The sequence below is a fragment of the Antennarius striatus genome, chromosome 9 (genome assembly GCF_040054535.1).
Source record: "Antennarius striatus isolate MH-2024 chromosome 9, ASM4005453v1, whole genome shotgun sequence".
Lineage (NCBI taxonomy): Eukaryota > Metazoa > Chordata > Actinopteri > Lophiiformes > Antennariidae > Antennarius > Antennarius striatus.
Window position 1 is genome coordinate 19,876,237 of NC_090784.1, and position 21,845 is coordinate 19,898,081.

The 21,845-nt window shown below is 42.0% G+C and overlaps 4 protein-coding genes across 6 annotated transcripts; all 4 read right to left on the bottom strand.

Annotated features, from left to right (window-relative positions):
- Positions 1-44: 44 nt before the first annotated feature.
- gja9a (gap junction protein alpha 9a) lies at positions 45-2,254 on the bottom strand. Its single transcript, XM_068323589.1, has 2 exons — positions 1,943-2,254; positions 45-1,629 (listed from the first exon to the last, which is right to left on the bottom strand). The coding sequence occupies exons 1-2, from the start codon at positions 1,993-1,995 to the stop codon at positions 138-140; spliced, it is 1,545 nt and encodes a 514-aa protein (XP_068179690.1). The 5' UTR covers positions 1,996-2,254; the 3' UTR covers positions 45-137.
- A 252-nt stretch (positions 2,255-2,506) lies between these two features.
- Positions 2,507-8,917, bottom strand: rhbdl2 (rhomboid, veinlet-like 2 (Drosophila)). 3 transcript variants are annotated; one of them, XM_068323590.1, is made up of 9 exons: positions 8,437-8,829; positions 7,690-7,751; positions 7,290-7,534; positions 6,585-6,733; positions 5,703-5,815; positions 5,502-5,602; positions 5,352-5,412; positions 5,206-5,267; positions 2,507-4,683 (listed from the first exon to the last, which is right to left on the bottom strand). In XM_068323590.1, the coding sequence occupies exons 2-9, from the start codon at positions 7,694-7,696 to the stop codon at positions 4,504-4,506; spliced, it is 918 nt and encodes a 305-aa protein (XP_068179691.1). In that variant the 5' UTR covers positions 7,697-7,751; positions 8,437-8,829; the 3' UTR covers positions 2,507-4,503. The 3 variants fall into 3 exon arrangements, with proteins under 3 accessions (XP_068179691.1, XP_068179693.1, XP_068179692.1); XM_068323592.1 differs by lacking the exons at positions 7,690-7,751; positions 8,437-8,829 and adding an exon at positions 8,836-8,917 and having other exon boundaries at positions 2,508-4,683; XM_068323591.1 differs by lacking the exon at positions 7,690-7,751 and having other exon boundaries at positions 2,509-4,683.
- A 158-nt stretch (positions 8,918-9,075) lies between these two features.
- On the bottom strand, positions 9,076-16,524 carry akirin1 (akirin 1). The gene is made up of 5 exons (XM_068324558.1): positions 16,154-16,524; positions 10,952-11,095; positions 10,114-10,242; positions 9,933-10,004; positions 9,076-9,824 (listed from the first exon to the last, which is right to left on the bottom strand). The coding sequence occupies exons 1-5, from the start codon at positions 16,356-16,358 to the stop codon at positions 9,814-9,816; spliced, it is 561 nt and encodes a 186-aa protein (XP_068180659.1). The 5' UTR covers positions 16,359-16,524; the 3' UTR covers positions 9,076-9,813.
- A 922-nt stretch (positions 16,525-17,446) lies between these two features.
- cnr2 (cannabinoid receptor 2) lies at positions 17,447-20,351 on the bottom strand. The gene is made up of 2 exons (XM_068323914.1): positions 19,844-20,351; positions 17,447-19,689 (listed from the first exon to the last, which is right to left on the bottom strand). The coding sequence occupies exons 1-2, from the start codon at positions 19,905-19,907 to the stop codon at positions 18,617-18,619; spliced, it is 1,137 nt and encodes a 378-aa protein (XP_068180015.1). The 5' UTR covers positions 19,908-20,351; the 3' UTR covers positions 17,447-18,616.
- Between the last annotated feature and the right edge of the window lie 1,494 nt (positions 20,352-21,845).

Sequence of the window (21,845 nt, forward strand, 5' to 3'; positions counted from 1 at the left end):
AATTTGTTACAATTTTAATCCGAAAACAAACTAATTGACTCACCAGTTTGAGGGCAGTTAAATCCGTGAATTAAATAGGACATCTGTAACACAAATGGCTTTGTGCCATTAATGCAAACAGTAAAAAGCTTCACAGATTAAATCTGAAGGTCCGGCGCTCGTCTGCTTGCGTTACTCGCCATCGATGTTCTGCAGCTGGAGGACGGCGCTTTGGGGCCCGAGCTAGACTCGTCCTGCGTCTCTGGAGTGGAAGGCCGGCTTTGATGTCTGCCGCCTGATTTTGACCGGCTTTGAGATTTACTGCTGGCTTTAGCGTCCCCACATGAATCTGTATTAGAGCCTTTGCCCTCCAGCACTTTGGAGCACTTGAAAGAGGCGTGTGCCCTCCATGACCTCCGCGGTGCACTATCAGACGGCGTGGGGAAAGAGGACGTGTGCGCTCCATTCTGGGGGCAATTTGAAGAGTCTGTGCACGCTCCTTCCCCGCTGTTATCACCTTTACTCTTTGAAGCAAGGTGCAAAATGTCGTAAGGCTCCTTCTTCGGATTCATCAGAGGGTCGCTGCACGAGCAGGGCTCATTGGTAGTCAAGCTGCACTTAAAATCTGGGGGGCTTTGAGCCGAACATCTAGAATCATCCAGATCCTGCTGAGTGGCCAGCTCGCCCTTGAGAGGTAGAAAGTTTGAAGGTTTGATAAGGTTTGGGTACATAATCGTGCCCTGCATCCGCTCCATCAGGATGTTGTAGTCGCCCGGCGCGGACGCAACCGTCGCCTTCCGGGTTGCGCCGGTGCATATTTGCACGACCGATTCTTTTTTGTACTTGTTAAAGCAATAATCGTCCAGTTCATCCCTCTCGTCTCTCAAGTGAGGATAGAAGTCCAAGATGCCCTTTTTGATCTTCTTGTAACCCAGATGAGCGATCTCCAGGATGTTGAGGAAGAGGGAGATCGCGGCGATGCACTGCATGAACACCATGAAGACGCTTTTCTCCGTCGGCCTGGAGACGTAACAGTCCACGGCATTTGGACAAGGATCCCGCTCACACTTGAAGAGCGGGTAGAGGTGAAAGCCATAAAGGAGGTACTGGCCTATCATGAAGGCCACCTCGACAAAAGAGCGAGTGACGACGTGAGCCACGTAGGTGCGCAGCAGCGATCCCCTCAGAGGAGCTTTGTTCAGCTTCCCCTGATCCACCTGCTTCATCTCCCGCTCTATCCTCTTCCTGGCCTCCGCCAACTCCACGTCCACCAACTCCAGCTCCTTCCGCAGAAGTCCCTTCTTCTTCTGCCGGGCCTTCTCTAGAGCCCTCAGCCTGTAGAGGGCATGGCCCATATAAACCAGCGAGGGAGAAGACACGAAAATGACCTGCAGCACCCAGTAGCGAATGAGGGAGATGGGGAAGGCCAGGTCGTAGCACACGTTTCTGCAGCCGGGCTGCTCCGTGTTGCAGATGAAGTCGGCCTGCTCGTCGTTCCACACGTCCTCCGCCGCCACCCCCAGGACCAGCATGCGGAAGATGAACAGGATGGTGAGCCAGATCTTGCCTACCATAGTGGAATGGATGTGAACCTCCTCCAAAATCCCCCCGAGGAAGTTCCAGTCCCCCATCTTCACCCTACCATTATGACTGTGAGATGGGGAGAGGAAATAATTAGAAAGGAAAATGTATGATTGGTATCTAGAAGGATAACAAATATAAAATATGGGTAGATATGTTAGAATTTAGTATTTCAGATTAGGTTCAAACCATCTGAAGCCCAAGAAAAAAGTGACATAATGAATGTCTGAGCAACAACAGAAATAAAAAGAGTACTACCTCTTAATTGGAAAAATTAAACATGTATTGAACTAATAAAAATATCCTATTAAACATTCTCAGAAATACTGATGTGAAGTAGACAGAGAGGATTTGTTATCAGTTGCTCGCCGTTTCTGTTTACCTTGCAGCGGCGTGGACAGACTGCCGGTGGTGACTTAAATCTCCTCGGGTCATGCGGCCGGTCTCCAAAAAAATTGGAAAAAAATCGTTAGTGGCCTCCGCATGAGCCCCTGTGCATCACCCAAATTTCAGTGACCCGCCTCTACTTCGCTGCTGCCAGGAACAAAGTGGGAACAACTGAGCCGCCGAGGGAAGGTTGCCAACTCTACTCTGACCAGAGGAAGTCAATACGGCCAGCTTCAGTGGTGCATTTAGATCATGATGGGCTGCAACGCAAATATTGACCTCAATATCTGCAGGTTAGCCCTTTTATTTTATATATACACACACACACATACCGTATATGTGCAGTATATAAAAATATATGTGTGCATATTTGTTGTTTTTTTCTGGGTGCATCTTTTTTTTTGTTGGATGCACCATTTAAACTTTTTGAAATGCACGCTGCACTGGCAACATGTCCGGAGTATCTCTCTGCTTCATGATAATAACTCCAGCAACCCCCGTGACCCACGAAAGTGGAGAAAACAGTATAGAAAATGAGAAAATGAATGAATCAATGAAATGCATACTTTCACAGGGGAAATGTAACCTCACGTATGTTTTGTGGTTTATTTAGGTGTCCGTATCAGGTGCGGGTGTAAACAAACAGCATCCAGATTACATGCAAGTACAGACAAGGAAATAATCAGTGTGGCTGCAATAGCCTCAATATCAATACCAATCAGTAATCCACACAGGCTTTGTGCGATCAATAGTTTTCTACTATAGCTTAAGGGTCAATGAGTCATCATGTCCGATTTCATACTCTGCTGCTCCTCTCTGCATGTAATCGAGTTCTCTTGTCAGGCATTGTTTTATCCCATTTACAAGAAATCTATCATAACAAATGAGTTTTCTTTCAATTATAAATACATCTGAATAACATGATGTCACAACCACAAACCATTGATTGTTGTGATATGTGTAACCCTTTTCTTCTGTCATTCTGCCCAGCAGAGCAGGATTGAGGCTGATTTTAGAGGAGGGTGGGGCAAATCCCTCTGTTGTTTCCCCTTTCATTTTCCTCCAATCATTGCAATCAATTTCCACTTGTATTCAGCCTCTGGACATCTTTTTGCTTTACTGTCTGTCAAAGCAACTCCTTGTTTCCCAGCGGAAAAAGGATCCACTGGTGTGGGACGTCAACATCATTAAATAAAGGGAAGAATAATCATTTAAGGATTAGTTTAATAAACTTTTGTGAACATTATTACAATTGCATTATTAATCATATCGTAAATATAAGATCTAGAGAGGGTCTTCTCTGACAGATGCAGTCCAGTGCTTGTGGTCTAGCTAAATTAGTAGAACACAAAGTATTTAATATTAATAAATCTAAAATCCCAGTGTGATTTCCAGTATTTTAAGGCAATATATGTGAACTATGTGAAACCACACAGTTTCGATCATAATTCAATAGAGTCAGTTTAACAGTAAACATTCAAACCACAAAGACAAATCTTGTTTTTCCATGTCCCAGCAGGGATGTCTGAGTTCTCAGCTGCTCTACTATTTAAGGCAACATAACATTTCACAATGTTTCAGGGTCAAGTCATCATAATTGAATATTAACGCTCTGATTTATACCGACGGGCTGAAACCGTGGAATTTCACACGCTGTAAAATAAAAAAAGCAGTCCATGACTGCTACAGACGTGATATCCGTTGTTTGAGGCATTATTGGAAAACTGTAAGTTGACTTTCCTGTCATCAGAAAAAATCACTATTCATATTAAACAAATGAAAAAAACTACTGAACATTTTATTAAAATCAAACTTAATGAAGCTGTGGAAATGCAGGACCATGAGCGTGAAGTCTCTGGTCGTAGTTCACCTGTGGATCCTAGAGCAGCACCTTTCTGAATGAGTCAGTACCCAATGTCCCATTGTCACCGGATGCACAACATTAATATGAAGTTTTCATTTACAGACTTACAAACTAAACTGTAACTTAACTAAAAATTCCGTACGACACCAACCAGTTTTTTTTTTCCCAGCTGATGTTGTTCAAGGTAGATGACCATATGCTAAAATAAAGCTTTTGTGAGTGCACAGGAAATAAAAATAGACATTATAACACATGTGACTAGCCACATCCTGTTGACAAAATGTTGCTGCAACAATATCAGGGCATTAAGCCAAACCCTAATAACAGGATCATTTAAACCCCCCCCTCCCCATCTTTATAAAATCATTCCCTCTTATCCGTGCCGTAAAACCGCCCATCAGTGCTTCTTGATCATGTGATCATCATGAGAAGAACACAACTATCTAAAAATCATATTAAAAGAACACTCAAACACAGAAAACATGACAAATGTCAGTTACTGACTGCATATCGCATCTAACTCAGTTCAAAAATGTTTCTAAGGCCACGTTAACAGCGAGAGGCACCCTGAATGCAAAACTTCAGCAGAAAATTCTGATTTATAACAAATGTGCACGACATTCACAAAGTCCCTGAACACATCAGTGAGCGTTCTGTTTGTCTCATGCAGTTTCAGAACCGTTTAGTTGGTCCTACGACGCCGGCGACAGGAATATGTTGTAGAGCACAGCAAAGAGCAGAAATGCTGCGTAGCCAACTATGCACAGCCAGAAACGAGGGTCTTTGAGTAGCTTCTTGTTATAAGCGCTGAAGAAGACGTACCCGATGGTCATCCCGGCCATAATACCTCCAAAGTGAGCAACGAAGGATACCTAGGAGGTAAAAAGTAGGAAAGACTTGGTTTCAGAGGGAATCATTGAGCGCTGACCCTCAAATGCTGACATCTGACCTCAATGAAATGTGGTGAACAACCAATAAACCTGCAAGACAAGTTCAACAGCTACAAAAGAAATTACAAGACGGTTCCAAGAAAAGGAGATAACAAGAAGGAGAAGGGAACTGGAATCAAGTTTTTCGAATCTAGCGATCAGTTTAATACATAGCTAAGCTTCAGTGAACAGGAAGAAGATGCTATGCACTGTTTGATTCTTTTCAAGAACATAAACTAAAGTCAGATTTAAATGCAGATGCAGATGAAATATTTTAAATTTGTTGTGAGTCTTCGTGTGTGCACGGTTAGTCAAGTCCCAACAAGAGCTACTGATGTCATTAGCCACAAGCAAATTAAAGTAACACCAAAGATCTGTCATGCTGGGGGGGAGGCTAGCTGGATGAACTCTATTCTGTATACGTGGAAAGGTTCAGCTGTTTAGTAAAAGGAAGACGGTTCATACCTTCAAACCTGCGTCGTCGCTGCCAAATCTTCTGTAGAAGGCAAATCCAAAGTCAAGCCCGACTGCAGGGTAAAAACAGTGAAGTTTAACAAGTTGTTTTTTGTTTTTTTTAAATAACATAAGGTGAAAACACAATTAGAGCGTACCAAATATCACTATGATGAGGATACGAAACACTCCGAGGAGAGGGATCATCTCTCGGAAATTCTGAGAATCGAAACAGTCACCGGCTGTTAAGAATAATACCAGGTCAGCATATCTTAAAATCTAACAGATTGAATGAGTGTAAAATTTACCACCACTGCGTTCATAAAATATCCTCCTACTAGGGCGTAAACCCCCCCAGAAGCCCCCACCAGGGCGCTGAGAGGGTCAAAGATGGAGCTGCACAAAGAACCTAAACAGAAAAAAAAAAGAAAAAAATGATTTATTTTACAGTCAAAGGCTTTTCTGAAAGAAATATGGGTGGGTGGGGGGGTGGCAAAGGTGATGCTTACCTGCCAGGACTCCTGCCATGTAAACCATTCCCACTTCAAAGCCCTTGTGGACCAGTTCCAGCGGGATTCCCAGCATCAGCTGTATCACCAGGTTCCCCACGATGTGCTCCACACTGCAGAAAGGGCAGACGTGCTGAATCAGCAGAATGTGCTCGACCACCATCGTGGAATAAAACAAAAGAGTCATCTTTACTTTTGTAATAATAATGATAATGATCAAGTGTTTGTTTTTGTGGGAATTTTCTTTTTTTACATGCTGCTTGCGCTTCACGTCTGAGATTCTTAATGTGTAGCTATGGCGACCGTCTTTTTTTGATCTCACTGGATTTCACAAAGAATTAAAGGTCACGCGCGTTTAAATCTGGTTTTCATTCTTACATGCACATGAAAGAGAGCCGGCCTGCTAAGTGTCATCCAGTCAGCGCTGACAACTCACTGTGACTAATCTTGTTTTTCCCATGAGCCTCTGTGCGGTCATGATTTTTAGATTTCCTGCCTTCCCGTGGTTTATGTACTCATGATTCTTCAGACTGCCCTGTTTGCCACATCACATGACCTCAAAGTGTTTTGACAGATGTTCCTGCAACACAGGAAACAACTTCCTGGTCCTCTTCTCAGTAGCGGATTTGCTAAGCTTTACATGATTTGCCTTTGCAACTGTTAAAGAAGTCTAACACGGAGTGATGTGGCAACAGAGTGGGGCAGTTTCGGAATCATGATGAAACACGCCAACGCCAGAAAAGAGGTGCAACGGTTACGCTCTTCGGATTCAAATGCCCACACAATGGAATCCAAACCCGACTGATATTTACTCCCATATTACGATTGCTCAGGGCTTTCGTATTGTAGTTAAAGCATCCCAAAAGTCCCGCAGACGCTTACCCGGCATGGACAAACATGTAGGAGATGAATCGCCACGCTTCCTGCCTGTGCTCAGGCTTGTAAGTGAGGTTGCTCTTCCAGATGCCTTCCTCCAAAGTCACCCACTGCTTCTGAGGCTTCCACACAGCGTAGTAGATGAACACGGCCAGCTGATGGAGAGCACAAAACACACGCAAACACTTTTAAGTAAGAGACATATCATAAAAACAACATTTTAAACACGTTGTATGTCTGAGTAGCTCCGGACATTTGTTTTTGTCAATTTTAAAATGGGCTTAATTACTGCACTGTGGGAAATGTAGTTTTTGGTCAACCAAAGCCCACTTATGACCTATTTATTTTTAGACACTATGACCTTTTATGCTGTCGTGGGCCAAATGTGGCCCACGAGTTTGACACGTGTCTTACATCATACACTGAACAGGACGCCAGTTTATCACAGGACTGAAAAATGTATTAATTCACACATCTTTGGACCGTTAGAAGCAGTCAGAGTGAGAAATCCCCGTCCATACCCGGCCTTTAGAACGTCACCAAAATATCTTTTGTAATAAATACAACTGCAGCCAATCCATACAGTAATTAACTCCCAGGCAGAGACCAAACCAAATGTAGGCTTTGCGTATTAATTGGATGGCTGAATCTATACGGAGCGTCCCAGTACTTATACAACATGTGTGTCATGTGCATTCAGGGGAGATCTACCTCTGCAATACTGATGAGGATGATGAAGATGGGAGGAGGGCAGCAGTTGGCCCTCTCCAGGTACTTGCTGCGAGAATCCTCCGGAAGCATCCATTTGGAGACAGAGAGCTGGAACTTCTCACAACATCCCAACTTTCTCTCACCATCAGGCTCGTCCTTTCCGCCCCGGAACGGTCTGCCATCACGGTCCACAGGAAACGGCTCCTGCTGCTCCAGGTCGATCTCTTCCATCTCTGGTCCAGACCCTGCAGGATGGATCACACATTCAGATGAAGGACCGCGCAGACATTAAGATCCAGTGCATTGAAGAGATTTGATCTCATGTTTACACTGAGAAGATTTTAGTATTATGGTAATATTACATTTTAGCACGACTTTTAACAGCAATTTAAGTAAATACTTTTCATTTCCTGGTATTCAGTTTGCTGTCTGAAAGCTACGACTCCAACATGATGGATTCATCTGTCAGTAGAAAAACTGGTAGTCATGATTCCTTCAGGCCAGGTTTTCAAAAAAATGTGTTGTCTGAGCAACAGTCAAATAAAGTCAGGCCGGAAAAATCTTAGCTTCAGACTGATTAAAGGTCTTTACTTATTTCTATATTCACGTGTTGCTCTTTTGTTACAGACGTTTGATATCTTTACCTTCTTGCTGCTGCAACACTGCAAAATTACCAGTATGTAAGATAAATGATCTTTTCAGTTGTATTTTTAAGCAAAATAGACATTTTAAATGTTTTTTTTTGTTGTATACTTGTCTGATCCTCGAATTAAATGTAAATTAAATAGATTTAAATAGTGTCTGGTGGAACTTGTTTGCATTAAAACTGAAAAATGTTTATTAATAAAACCTTGATCAAGAGAAATGGACAAGAAGAATAAAGTCTTACACTCTAGATAGTGAAACAGGATTACTTCCTCTTTTAAGACCCGGACTGGGAATAACCATGATTTAAATAATACTTCCATACCTGGACGTGAATCTAAACAGGAGACATTAACAGGAGACATAACGCGGACTAGTTCAAGTTGTCATTAGTGTATCCTGTGACGGGGCGTAGCTGATGACAAGACTTTGTGTTGTTGATCCCAGACTTGACTAACAATAAACTTTTGTTTCATGATATGAATAATTCAGCCAGACTCACCTTATTCTTCGACAGGACGGGTACCGCAAGTTCCGACAGGTCCCAAACGCATAAATACTAATTCCACCCAACTAATTTCAGAATGAAATCTTAAAAGACATTCAATCCATGCGGTTCAACGCTCGATAATAACGCGTTCGGCACCAGTCCTCCATATGTTCACACAGCCCGAGGAGAGCCTGGAAAAAAACAAAAACCCGATCGTTCTGGTGGAGGTCGGAGAAAAAAAAAAAGCACTTAGAGATAATTATATCCCTGTCGTTGCTTTTCCTGCAGCAAACTTCCTTCCTCGACCCAAACAACTCTCTAGTGTTCGCCTCTTCCTCTCAGCCACCGCTCGGTTTCACTAAATCCTATCAAGACATTCGCGTCTGCAACAGCCGCGCCATAACAGCTTACCTGTTCCCGATGCCACACCTGGGATACGTGACGTCACCAACAAAGGAAGTCGCAAATGCAGCGCAGCTGAGCAGACGCCCCCCCCCCCCCCTTACCCTCCACCCACAGACACACTCAGGAAATGTGGGAAATAAAATCTTTTCATGGGCTGCGCTTTCAAGATGGGTTTAATACCCATATTTAAATCTCGTTGCCTTACATGTCCACAGGGGGGCGCTGCAATCCAGTGTGTTGGCTTCCACATGCGTTGCAGCATAATTTGATCGAACACGGGTTTGAAAGCATTGGTGGTACAAAATAAACTCCAGTGATGAAATAATTTTCATTCCATCACCACAGATGTGCAAATACACATAAACTCTGACAGCGGGAATGCGTGTGTGTGTGTGTGTGTGTGTGTGTGTTGAATGCATGTCTACACGAAACAAAGACGACAGATTTGAATCACAGAACTTTAATTTTCTTCAAAAGGGAGAAAAATCCACATTCTCAGGTAAAGAGTCATGATAGGGAAGGGAGGGAAGTGGGCAAGAAAAAAAAAAAACGGACAACGTCAGAAGCGGGAGCCTTTACATACAGCTGCTGGAAGGTTATACAGAATGATAACATGAGCCAATAAGCTTTTTCTACAGCGCCGGCAAGATATCTGACACAGATCTGCTTCAGGCAGGATTTTCAGGAAGAGTATATTAACAAGAAAAAAAAGGGTAAAAAAAAAAAAAAGCAAAAGACAAAAAGGTGGTGGGCTTCATATGTAGTTTATCCTTCAGATTCTAACTTTTGGCCAGCAGCAATCGTTTAAAAGCAAGGATTCAGATTTTGGATCTAAAAAAAACAGGATAAACCATGACACCCAAACAGTTTCAATTGAAGGGCTAAAAAAATAATAATTGCTAAATAAAATGAAAATGGTGTGGAAGAGGGCAGTAGAAGAGCAGCCAAACTCCACAGGACGTTGGGACCTCAGTTGATGACAGTTCAGGAGACATCTGAAACACAAAAGCGGCGATGATGTGGATGAGTGCAACCATCACATCGTCCTCAATATCTCAACATTATGATGCCTTTGCTTAAGTCATTTTGAAAACCACACTTACAACTAGCAGGTCGGGCTCCGTATCTTCGCATGATCTGGTCTTGTGTGAATTTCACAAAAGATTCATATTGTTCTGAAAGAAAGGCGGTTGAAGGTGAGGATGATGAACGCCGGATGGGACAGAGGACTGAACTGGTGATCAGCATACGAGAGTGGCTTTCTAATTTTATTTGTATTCATACCTGCAAGTTTTGTGTTAAGGATCTGTTCGTACTCCTCTCGGATCTTCTCCTCGTGGTCTTTCAGCAGCCGCTCACACAGGTAGCTCACCTGCTTCAGTGTGAACGAGGGCTGGTCCTTCCTGGAGGCACCTATGCAACAAAGTTCACATCAACTATGAAAGAGGCTGAATCACTCCCATCTGCAGCAATAAGTCACGTTGACAGGAATGTTCTCTCCAGAAATAGGTACGCAGCCAAGTGCAGGTTTACAGCTTGCGCTCCCCCGTCCCTCACCTTTGCCAGCTGACATCACGCAGCAGTAAAGTTTTTTTGACTGTCGGTTTGAATGTAGATGGTTTTATTGAGGTGATCCTTATCAGAGATCGGAAGATGTTGGGTGAGCTATTAGATGCTTACCGACGTTTTTAAGAATGATTCCATCAATCACAATACAAAAAGTCTAGTTTGCTTTTCTGGATCAGATCACAGTTCACTTTTACCAGAAGAAAACCTGTCAAAAGTCACATCTGGAGTTATGACTGTTCAGGCACCCTGTAGCTTCAGTGAGATCCAATCGAAAGGGTTTTCAGAATGTTTAAATTCCTTCCAGATATTAGGATAAATTCATGAAACAAATTCTACGGGAGTAGAACTCCTTACCAGCAGATATTCAAACCAATCCTATAGCTTCTATAACAGGAGAATCAAGCCTAGATAAATACCACCCATGTAGCTGCTTATTGGCACATGAAATAATAAAACATGCTAGAGACGTGCCCGATTAGAAGAGGCCACCATTGGATTAAATGCCGTGAACACCAGCTTGTGCGTGCACACAGCTAGCAGTACATTTCCTTACCTGGAGGGGAGCTGGGAGCGTTGGAGGTACTCGGGCTGGAGGCTTCGCTGGAGTTACCAGCCTCAGTCTGGTTGAAGGCTCCTTCCAGCTGCCGCCGCCTTTGGATCCGGCTGTACTCCTGACGAAGGTTCTGGAAGATCTGCTCTGTAAGCAACAGACACAAAGGACAGAAAATGTTAAAAGTACAACAGGGGAAACTTGAACAATGGTTTAACAGTATGAATATGTCCAGTGCTTGCCAGTTGTGATTACTTCTCCTGGATAGGCTTGGAAAACACTGCAAAAAATAAAGTCCTGGGAAAAAAAGTGAAAACCACCACAGCCTCAGCTCTTACCCAAACAGCTGAAGAGAGACTTTATCGTTCAATGATCCATAAAGTGGGTGAAGTTTACACATGTCACACCGCTATCTGGGGGAGTCGCTGGTTGTTTATCTTGGGTGGGGGTAGGATGCTAGAGGCCACTCATCGGCAACCTTGTTTTGGAAGGAGAGGAATTTGGCTTCTGAAAGCATCAACAATAAAAGGCTAATCTGTACGGCTACCAACCGGGCTTTTCACTATTAATAAAGCTACGTCACTGGCGAGACAATGAGAGTCCCACCCCAAGAAACAGCCACCCAGGCCAACATAATAAGGAGGTCTGATGGAAAAATTGTTTTACAAAAACTTTGACAGTAAGCAACGTCATTTGCCAGGATAAAATGCCCAATATTCAGATTATACATGAAATATCTTTAAGATACACAGAAGTCTAGGGTTGCTGTTGAAAGTCTTAAATCCATGCTCACTGAAAATCTGGTTTAAAATCCTAAATCAATCCTTGAACAAAACTCAGCATACATAAGTGTATGAAGAAGCCCCTAATCTACTTTCACTAAGCATGGACTAAACAGCAATACAGCCTGGATAGACCAACATGTCAAGTTAAAAAAAATACTCTTAAGCGTTAAAACCAGGTCGAGTTAGTGTGGTATAGTTTGTGCTTAAAGAATTTGTGCATGTAGTGACTGAAATGAAATTTTGCCGTTTTGAAGGGAACACTGGTACCGTAGGTCTTGGTGCCCACACTCATCACTTTCCTGAGGAAAGTCTGTAGGGACAAGACAACCCGACATCAGCTCCGCAGACAACTAAAACCGATTTCTTTTTAGTATTGATCTGTACATAACTAGAGCTGCAGACTTGGGTCTGAACAGAGGGAGTACTTTAGGGCAGCAGTATTGAGTGAAACTATTCAACAAGGAGTAGTACTGCAATCGTTAAAATTAAAAGCTGTAAATACAATGTCTGAATCATTTATCCATTCCCTTTCTTCCATAAATCCAGGTCAAGGTTAGGAGAGAAGACAAAACCTCCCTCTCTCCCATCATCTGAGAAACATTCAATCCCTCCTAGGGGACCTGGGTCTACCCCAGGGTCTTCACCCAGTGGGACATACCCAAAATACCTCCCCAGGGAGGTGTCTGGGTGGCGTTCTAAACTAAATACCCAACCCAACCCCAATCCAGCAAGTGGTGGGCCCACCAGAAGAACTTCTGAATCAAGGTATGTTCAAATGTTGAACAGTCATTGTGGGTGGACGATTACTATTCACTGGCATATCAGACAGATATGTGAAAACAGTCTCCTGCTGCCTTGTCACTTCCAGCTCTGCCAACTGCTAGCAGCTAAACCGTGGGCGTTGCTTGGCAACAATGACCATGCCACAACCGGGCCAAGCAGTCAATCACAGACTTCCGGAGCCAGGGTAACACAGCGGAGAGAGATTCTGCTAAAAAGCTTAAGCAAGGCCAAACAGCGAAAGCAAAACTGAATAGATTGAAGAGGGTGGGAAAGAAAACAAAGATGACTCAATCCTTTTCAGCTTCCAAGACAATAGGATTGTGTGCTCAGGAAGTATCAGGGGTGATGTATCAGGGGTCAATTTAACTTCACCTTCCAGTGTTAACAATTTAATATTGGCAAAACTTGTTTGGAATCAATATAAAAATGAAACCAGCTACTAAATTCTGCTCAACTAGTGCAGTGCATTAGCTGAAAGAACCGGCAATGTGATACCTTCAACATTATGACCAAATAACTTAAATAGATCTGTAGAGACTCAAGTCACCAAGGACTGAAGAGTCTTGGTCCTGCCCAGAGTTTCTTCCTCAATGAGGGAGATTTCCCCACCACTGACGCTTATGCTTACTCTGCAGGGTTCTGTTGGGATCTGTTGCCTATTGGGATAGGATAGGATGGCGGCGCTTGCACACACAGCGGCTCCTCTTTCCCGGTAGAGCGGTTCTTTCATTAGTTTTTTTTTACTGCCTGTGGGTCTGAGAGGACTGTAATTTCATTTGTGCTTTATGTTGTGCATATATGGTACACTTGACAGTAAAGATGACTGACTGTCAATCGTCATTGTTCATGTGTATCATGTGCTATGGATTCAGAATTCATTCTAAATGCTTCAAAACAACCACTTTGGAAAACTGATTGTACAAATATATTCAACAAAAATAGGCTCTATCCCAGCCTCCCAAGAAGACACTGGAGTCGTACTCCTCTTCCAACAGCATCTTTTGGTCCAAGAGCTTAGTTTTCCTCAGACAGCACCACCAAACCTTATGTAGCCAAGCAGGCCGACTCTGGTTTTATACCTAAACTTTGACCTACCAGAGTTTTAGGTTACAGCGTGACTCAGGAAAATACCAGACTCACATGCAACAGCAGGGACTTTTACACAAGCACAAGCCCAGACTGGCAGGGTGAGGAGAAAAACTGGGTGGAAGATCCTATCTACATTGTGAAATAATTACCTTGAGATACCACAGCAGTGTCAGACCCACGTGCTTCGCCTGCACCACCCAGCCTTACTCAACACAAGCAACCCCAACTAGCTGGAAAGCATGTGTGGGTAGAGACCGTGGGAGGGATAACAGCTGACCTTTCGTTAAATAAAAAAATGCTTTCACTTGGTAAGCCACAGCGGAAAAGCAGGCTAGCAGCACCCGTCCCAGGAGGTGCCTCTTTCTGGGTAAAGGTAAGGATAGGAACTCAAGTCTGGAGTTCATGTCTGCAGCAAATAAATCTACATTACTTTCACCCTTGCAGCTGCTACACTGTACTTCATCTGGAGTGTCAGACCTTGAAAGAAATAGAACACACACACAAAAAGGAATGTTGGATTCTGGACATAATATTCAGAAAAGCTACCTGGAGAAAAAGTAAACGCTAGAGATTCATTTCATGGACCAGCATTAACATAGCTGCGCTATGAATCCCCTACTGTAAAGGTCAGTGAGTTTGCATAAATGGTCAGAACATTAAATGGGAGAGGAAAATATGTGTTCCTGACCATGAATCTGTTACAGCAAGCAGCCAACATTTTTAGAAACAGAAGAACTCCTAAATTATGCCAATCTTACTAGGATGACAGCTCAGAAAATTGTTATTTTCAAAAGGATAACATTCAAATGCAGCGAGATATATACACTTAAATTCCTAGTTCTTCAGGAACACTTTCTGAATTTCCCCTTAGGTAACAAATAACATCTTTTTATACAAATATAAGATATATTCCATTGCCCTTTATACACTGGAATACACCAAAGATAGGGATTGTGCGGTCTTTGTTTATCACTTTACAGAAAACGTGTACCAATAGCTCCGAATGTAATTTCATCTATGATGCTATGCAAGTTATTTAACGGTACCGAAGGTGAATCTTGCATGAGCTGCAACTGAAACTGAAGACAGACAAGAATAGACAGAAAGATAAGGGAGGTTGCTACCTATCTGTCTTGCAACAGTAGGCTCTCATTTGCCCCAGCTTTTGTTTGCTACCGTTAGAGAAAACTGATGGATGACATTCAATATTAAAAAAACAATGATATCTATAACCACCCATGGATTTAACCATCTAAAAAGAGGGGACGAGTGGCAACACAATACCACAGGAAAACTATGAAGCTATGAAGGATGCCATGACTTGGTTTCCACATTCACGCAGGCATTTCAGATCAATTCTGGCAAATGAATACATGTGAGTGAACCTATAGAATTTTGAGCTGAAAAAAAAAAACATTTTAATGGAACAGGGGAATATTTTTTTTATAAATAGATTTCCAAACCCTAGCATGAAAAACTTAAGCTAGGTACAGGAAAAACCACATTTCACATCAATGACTTGGATCTATAAATTTCAACATGTACAGCAATCCATAATCCCAATTCAAAAAGGCTTTAGGGTAAGGCTTCAATGACTGACATACTGGCAAATCTAAATGACTTGCACACACAAGAATGTTCAACGGATGACAGTGAAGGTATCTCGGTAGTTATTCTATTTGTGTGCCCCCGCACCCATCCAACTCTTGCAAGGAAACATTCCTGGTGAATGGTAGAGTACAAACATAAAAGAAATGCACAATGCCCTCCAGGCCTGAAAAGGAAAAAGAAATGCTTGTGGTGCATTATGGTAACCCCCACCTCGATGGAGGACAATTGTGGCACTTAAGCCAAGGAACATCACCCATGCAGCTCCCAATTAACAGCCTGCAGTGGTGAGCTGGCTGATGTGGTGCCATTTATTTTCTCATGAAGGCCAACTGGCGAAAAATATTAAATTGAGAGTAAACTCTACTTTAATCGTGTTTTCATGAAAATTGACGCGTAAATTAGCCCCCAAAAAAGGGTGTAATTACCGTGATATACCATACTACAACTACCGATGGTGCGGACAAGACTGACGCAGATAGAAACACGGCCAAATTAAAATTAGCCAGCGGCAAAAAAAAAAAGATTTAGCTATGCAAATAATTTTATATCCGGCATTTACTTGACTAGTCAACCGTTTAAGTGAGTTAACTGCTAAGCTAACTAGGCAACAATAAAATTAGTTGACAATATGCAACTAATAACTACCAGGAGTGTAACAGTCATCCGGTGTCGTGTGAGTGTGTCGATTATGATAAAATAACCACAAAAAAATTACGATATAAATTATAAAGTCGTAAAATGAGACGTCCATGTCAAAGCGACGATGTTCCCTTTCCTGACGTTAGCTTAGCAAGGCTAACGGATAGCCTCCAACCCCCATTCTGATTTTCTAAACTAGCAAGCTAACGTTATCCATTTCACTCCACCCAAACCCCCTCCCCCATGACACCCACCCTGAAACGTAGTGGAAAAGTCATATTTTGTCATAATTTCATACCTGGGGTGAGTCTGTGTTCGCTTCCTATGGTCGCAGGAGACGTCGCATGCACGGGGCTCTCGACTGGGGGACGGAGGTTGCATCTTTGCGGGGACGGAGTGCCGGGAGACCCAGGTAGTGGAGTGCACCTTCTCCGCTTGGGAGACTGGGGACTGAGGAGGGCCTCAAACTCCATCGATCGCTTTAACGTAGCTCCACAAGCCATGTTTGCTAAACAAAACGGAAAAGATAATATGGAGGAAAACACCCGAAAAAATTGGGCTCAATGCTCGCGATTTCAACGCGTTAAGTCTCCTCGAATTTCCACTCGTCCCTCGCTTCCTCTCCACAACAACGGATTTTCTTCTCTCGAGTTGTTAGCCAACTACCAGCCCTGCCTGCTGAATTTTTATAACGTCACAGCGTGGACCGTACCATTAGCGTATATGGGGGTGGTCAGAGTATTATAGTGTATAACTTCGCATTTTCTTACTGTTCCAAGTTATAATTTATGTGAAATTGGTAGAAAAAACATGTATTAATATTTATTTATATGAGTTCTACTTCGTTTTAGCTCTTTAATTTACCAATTATAGATAACTATTTCCCAAGACTACCCTATTACTATGAATCCTACCCGTTGAACTCAAATTGAAGGTTCACGAAATGTCTCGTATCGGTTCTGGAGATGAAACAGACAAATGCCCACAACAATACTTCACACTTTAATATTCACCTGTAGAAAAATTATTTTTGTTTTGTTCTTACCGTCTTTGAGAAGCTAACAAACTTCAAATTGTGTTTGGTCTTTATCCTGCTAGCTAAATTCAAATATAGTGGCTATAATCATTAATTCCTTTTACAATGAACAATGATGATAACGGAGGGGAATCCTTGGGATGGACTGTTTTCTCAGAGAACTTTCATCTACTTCACAATGTGGCTTGAAATATAGATTATATCGATATTAGACAAAACAGCTTTAATCCTTTAAAGGTGTTCAACGTCACCGATGAGCGCTGAGAGAACGCGTGTAAACAACAGAAACGTGAACGGCGCATTTCCCATTAGTGTACATGTGTTGGAGTCTACATTCAGTTTTTCCTATGACCATTTTAATATGTCAAGTAAATTAATTTAAGGAAAGGTAAATTGTTGTTGGGGGTTTTTTAAAAAAAAAGAAAAAAACACTGGGATTTTGATAGAAAGAACTAAATACAAAGCTTTTTAGCTGATTGCCATTGCACTGACATTTTTTTATTGTTCGCCGACATTATGTGAAAGTGGCAAATATCAAAAATATTACCTCATTGTGCAACACATCTTATTGCACCTCACTAAAACCTCACCAACAAAAACTTAAACATTGCAAATTTTATATTTTGAAGCTTTGAATTTTTGGAACAAATACCATCCTGGTAATCTGGTCTGTCTAATCTATCAAGCATCAGTTTGTTGACCTGTCACTTTGAAAGTAAGGGAAAATGCTGATTGAATTTGCTTAAAAGAAACAATTATAGTCTACATATAACGTGGTATTTTTTAATTATTGTGGTAGAAATGTGTTCTATTTTCTCCTGACCTAAGATCAGCAAACATTATGGAACATTTGGTATTCTTTAACTCTGCAGATGCTACTTGTGACAATTGTAAAGAGTGTTCTAGTTTCACGCTTATTCTCTTCCTGGCACGTGTCCCATTTACCTTAGCAACACTGCTTTGGTTCACGTGGTGAATATTGTGTGAAATCCTTCAGTGCACGAGGCTTTTGTGGTTTCGTGGCATTCACACGCTGTTGGCATGGGCAGCTCACATGGTCTTCTTTTCTGCTCGCTCAGGGACTAACCATCAAAGAGAAACAGTCAATTGAATATTTCCATCTTCTTTATGCGGTGCACAAAAAGCAATTTTAAAAAAATCAATACTTCAAAGGACATAATACGTGATAGCAGTGAGAGCATTAAAACACAAACATGTGAGCCACAAAGGTCAAAGGTTATAGGTCAAACTGCAAACACATGAAAAAAGTCCACATATACATGAAGTATTTTACCTGGCTTAAAGACATCAGAATATTTATGTTGAATGGGATCTATTATGGATCCTTGGTTCTTCCACTAATAAAAGAATTTTTAAAAAATCAAATGATATTATGTTAATGCTCCTCATGTTTATAATCAAAGTTAAGTAAGGGTGACACAAATAACAGTCAATGTCTTCTCAGTGGAACTGCAAGCAAAACAATTTCTGTCAGAGATTTTTATGTTATTTTAGTTACATTTTATAATTAATAGCCTTAACTATTAAAGCCTTGACATAACAATCAAAAAGGTGAGGTTATTTTCCAGTACGTATAACAGGAATGGATCTTACGTACAGATATTTTACATTTCATTCTATTGCTTAATTTTAGTAATGTCTGCTTTGTACATTAAGACATAAGCGCAGACACATCTGTATGTGGATAGATTCTCCTGTGTTCAGCTACTGATTGCTCACAACTTCTGAAACAGAATTAAGTTGGGTCGATCTGGTCCCCGGCATCCCGTCTTCTGATATTGTGGTACAGTTATTGTCATCTTTTGAGGATAATTCTGGGGTTAAATCCTTTGTGGATTTTTTACAAACAGAAACCCGACACAAACTCCGTTGCAGCCGCAGCAATTCAACTCTGAGCTCCCGACAGCGCAGCGCATACAGCAGCGGGTTGACGGCAGAGTTCACCAGGCAGAGGGTGCCGCAAAATGCAAAGGCCCTCTGTTGGGTGAGGGTCAGGACCACAAAGACGTCCGCCAGCATGAAGGAGAGCGCGGGAAGCCAGCAGCACACGAGTATGAGCAGAATGAGGCCAAAAGTGCGCGCTAACCGAATGTCCATCCTCATACGAGCTTGACCTGTCCCTGCCGCTCCCTGGATGTTAGCCATGGAGGCCTCATGACGGTGGGCTTTACAAAGAATGAGAACATACGCCCCCAAAATGAGAGCCAGAAGCACCAACATTAAACTAGTCCAGCTGGCCAGATAGCCGTGGCTGATGTAGGGGAATAGAGATGAGCAGGGTGGGGTTAACCCCGTGAGACACCTCCAACCCATCAGAGGCAAGAGGGAAATGAAGATGGTGGAACTCCAGAGGATCAACAGGCCCAGCACGGCTCGCCGGCGGGTCAGCAGCACCTTATAGGTGGTAGCCTGGTGGATGCACAGGTAACGGTCAAGAGCAGTCAGGAGCAAACTCCCTACCGAGCTGCTGAAGGCCATGGTGACGCCACCCAGTTTAAAGAGGTAGGCGATGGGACCGTCGCTGCGACGAAACAGGTGGAAGTCGAGGAAGCTGGTGGTGAAGAAGCAGCTGGCGAAGACGTCTGCCAGAGCCAGGCTGCCAATGAACAGATAGGAGGGCCGTTGTCGCAGAGCGGCCGTGGCAGCGATCAGCCCCAGGACCACGGCGTTCTCCAGCAGGGTGATGGGACCCGCCAGTAAACAGATGGAGCCGATGGCAAGCTTCTCTGCATCCTTGAGGACCATGTAGCATCCCAGATTCTCACAAGACCTGTTGACTGTGAGGAAAACAACACATCACAACAATTTCGATCAAACGTCTCAAACCTTCTGCTGCCAGTAAAATGAGATGAAAAGTAATCACACTGGAGCACCGACAACTGAAATCTATTTTAGCAAGATTTTTTCCTTTCTATGAAAGGCATACTGTACCTAAAGAGACGTTCTCTTTGGCTCCTGGGGGTCCTAAAGAAAGGGGAGTCGGCGTTTCCTCCATTCCAACTGTTACTGAATCGATGGGTGTTACACTTCAATTAGGAAATAACTTGTTTAAATTTATCATGAATAATGGAATTATCTTAATCAAAAGGGGATGACAATCTTAAATCCAAACAATCACAAATTCTAGAGGTGGGTCTTCATGATGGGGAGTCATTTTATCAGGGTCAGCATAATAACTGAGCTGTATTGGAGGTTTGTAGGCTGAATGCTTTCCTGAAACAAATAAATTTATTGTATGCAACTCTAAAGTCAAGTGTTGAGTTTGTTTTTCTGAAAACATTCTATCTGATTGGCAATTTCTGAGAAGTAACCGGTAAAAACTTTTAATTTTACTTCATGATAAAATGCAAAAAATGAACCGAAATAAGGAAATGAGACAAAACAAACAAAGACTGCAAGATACAAACTGCAGGATTATTATCTGATGATTTGATTTGTGACAAACCTTCAGTTTAATAAACTTTTTCCCTTTCTTTCTTTTTTTTTTTTTTTACATCGAGTGGATTTGACAGGAACTTCCTGTGGAGAAACAGATGCAGTAGTAAATGCGAGGACATTTCTCTCTTGTCAATATTGAACATAGCACTTAAAAGGAGCATTAACATTTGTGAGGCATGACAGAAAGTCATTTGGAGATTAAGGCAAACATGACAACATGACAATGATCATTACGGTATCTGATGGTGCTGATGTTGAAGAGATAGTTGCATGACTAGATCATGTTTTATAGTGAGCAATAAACCATCAGTCAAGGAAAAATGACCGACCCTGGATCCAAACACAGATTTAAATCCCAATGTGGAATATTTCATTTAAGATCATATAATATTCAACTGTATGTAAAACAGATGGTTTGATTCACAACAATGGAAACACATACTATTTTTGATTATGCATGTTGGAATGCACAAATCTAATGAATATTTAAGCGCAATCTGTTTCCTGGAGGAGGGTGTTTAATGTCATCACACAGTCTCCTCTAACAGGATTTAGACTGCCCCCTTTTGGTATTAAAGGTGATTTAAATTAACAGAACAGTAAATCACAGGATGAAGGTCACCAAAGACAGAGACAATCTCCCGCAGAGTGCATCACCTCTGTGTAATCAATAGATTACACTAAGTGTAGGAAGCTGATGAGAGAGGGTTTGATGAAAATAAGTAATGCTACCATAAGCGGGAGTGGAGAATATTTATATATGGGTGACAAAATCCCACAAACAACAATTAAATCACTCTAATCTTGATGGAAAGGTTAGGAAATGTCGGAAAAATTGCATTTTTGTGAGACAGAATTACAATGCCTGATGATAGGTAGTGGATTTTTATGATGGACCGCATGTGATTACTATCCTCTGTATCAGACTGTCGGTTACGTTTTCAGTCGAATCCCGTCTCTACATCTGTCATTCAGGTTTATTTATTCTGCTTCCAGCGACCATTGTTTCTGTTTTTATTCAGAAATATGACAGTGGCTTATGAAAGCATAGAAAATATATTTAGGCAGGCATGGTGGAAGTAAATTACATCAGTGACAATATTTCTCAATCTGTCAGCGGGCCATAGAGGCGCATGCACTGTGGATATTACACCACCTCAGGCTTTCTCTGTACTCCCTTGTGATGAATTTATATATATATATATATATATATATATATATATATATACAATTTATATATATACAATTTATATATATATATATATATATATATATATATATATATACACACACACATAAAATATTGTTTGATATGACCGTGACTTAAGTTCTTAATAATCAATCACTTCTAAAAACGATGGCGTCTTAAAGACAGGACACATCAGAAGAAAGCATTGGTTACGCTGCTGCGGGCACGCAGTTCTGTTGTACCAATAACCTCTTGAGTCATTACTGTTCTCTGCCGCACTGTTGCAAAATATTCAAAGTTCTTTTT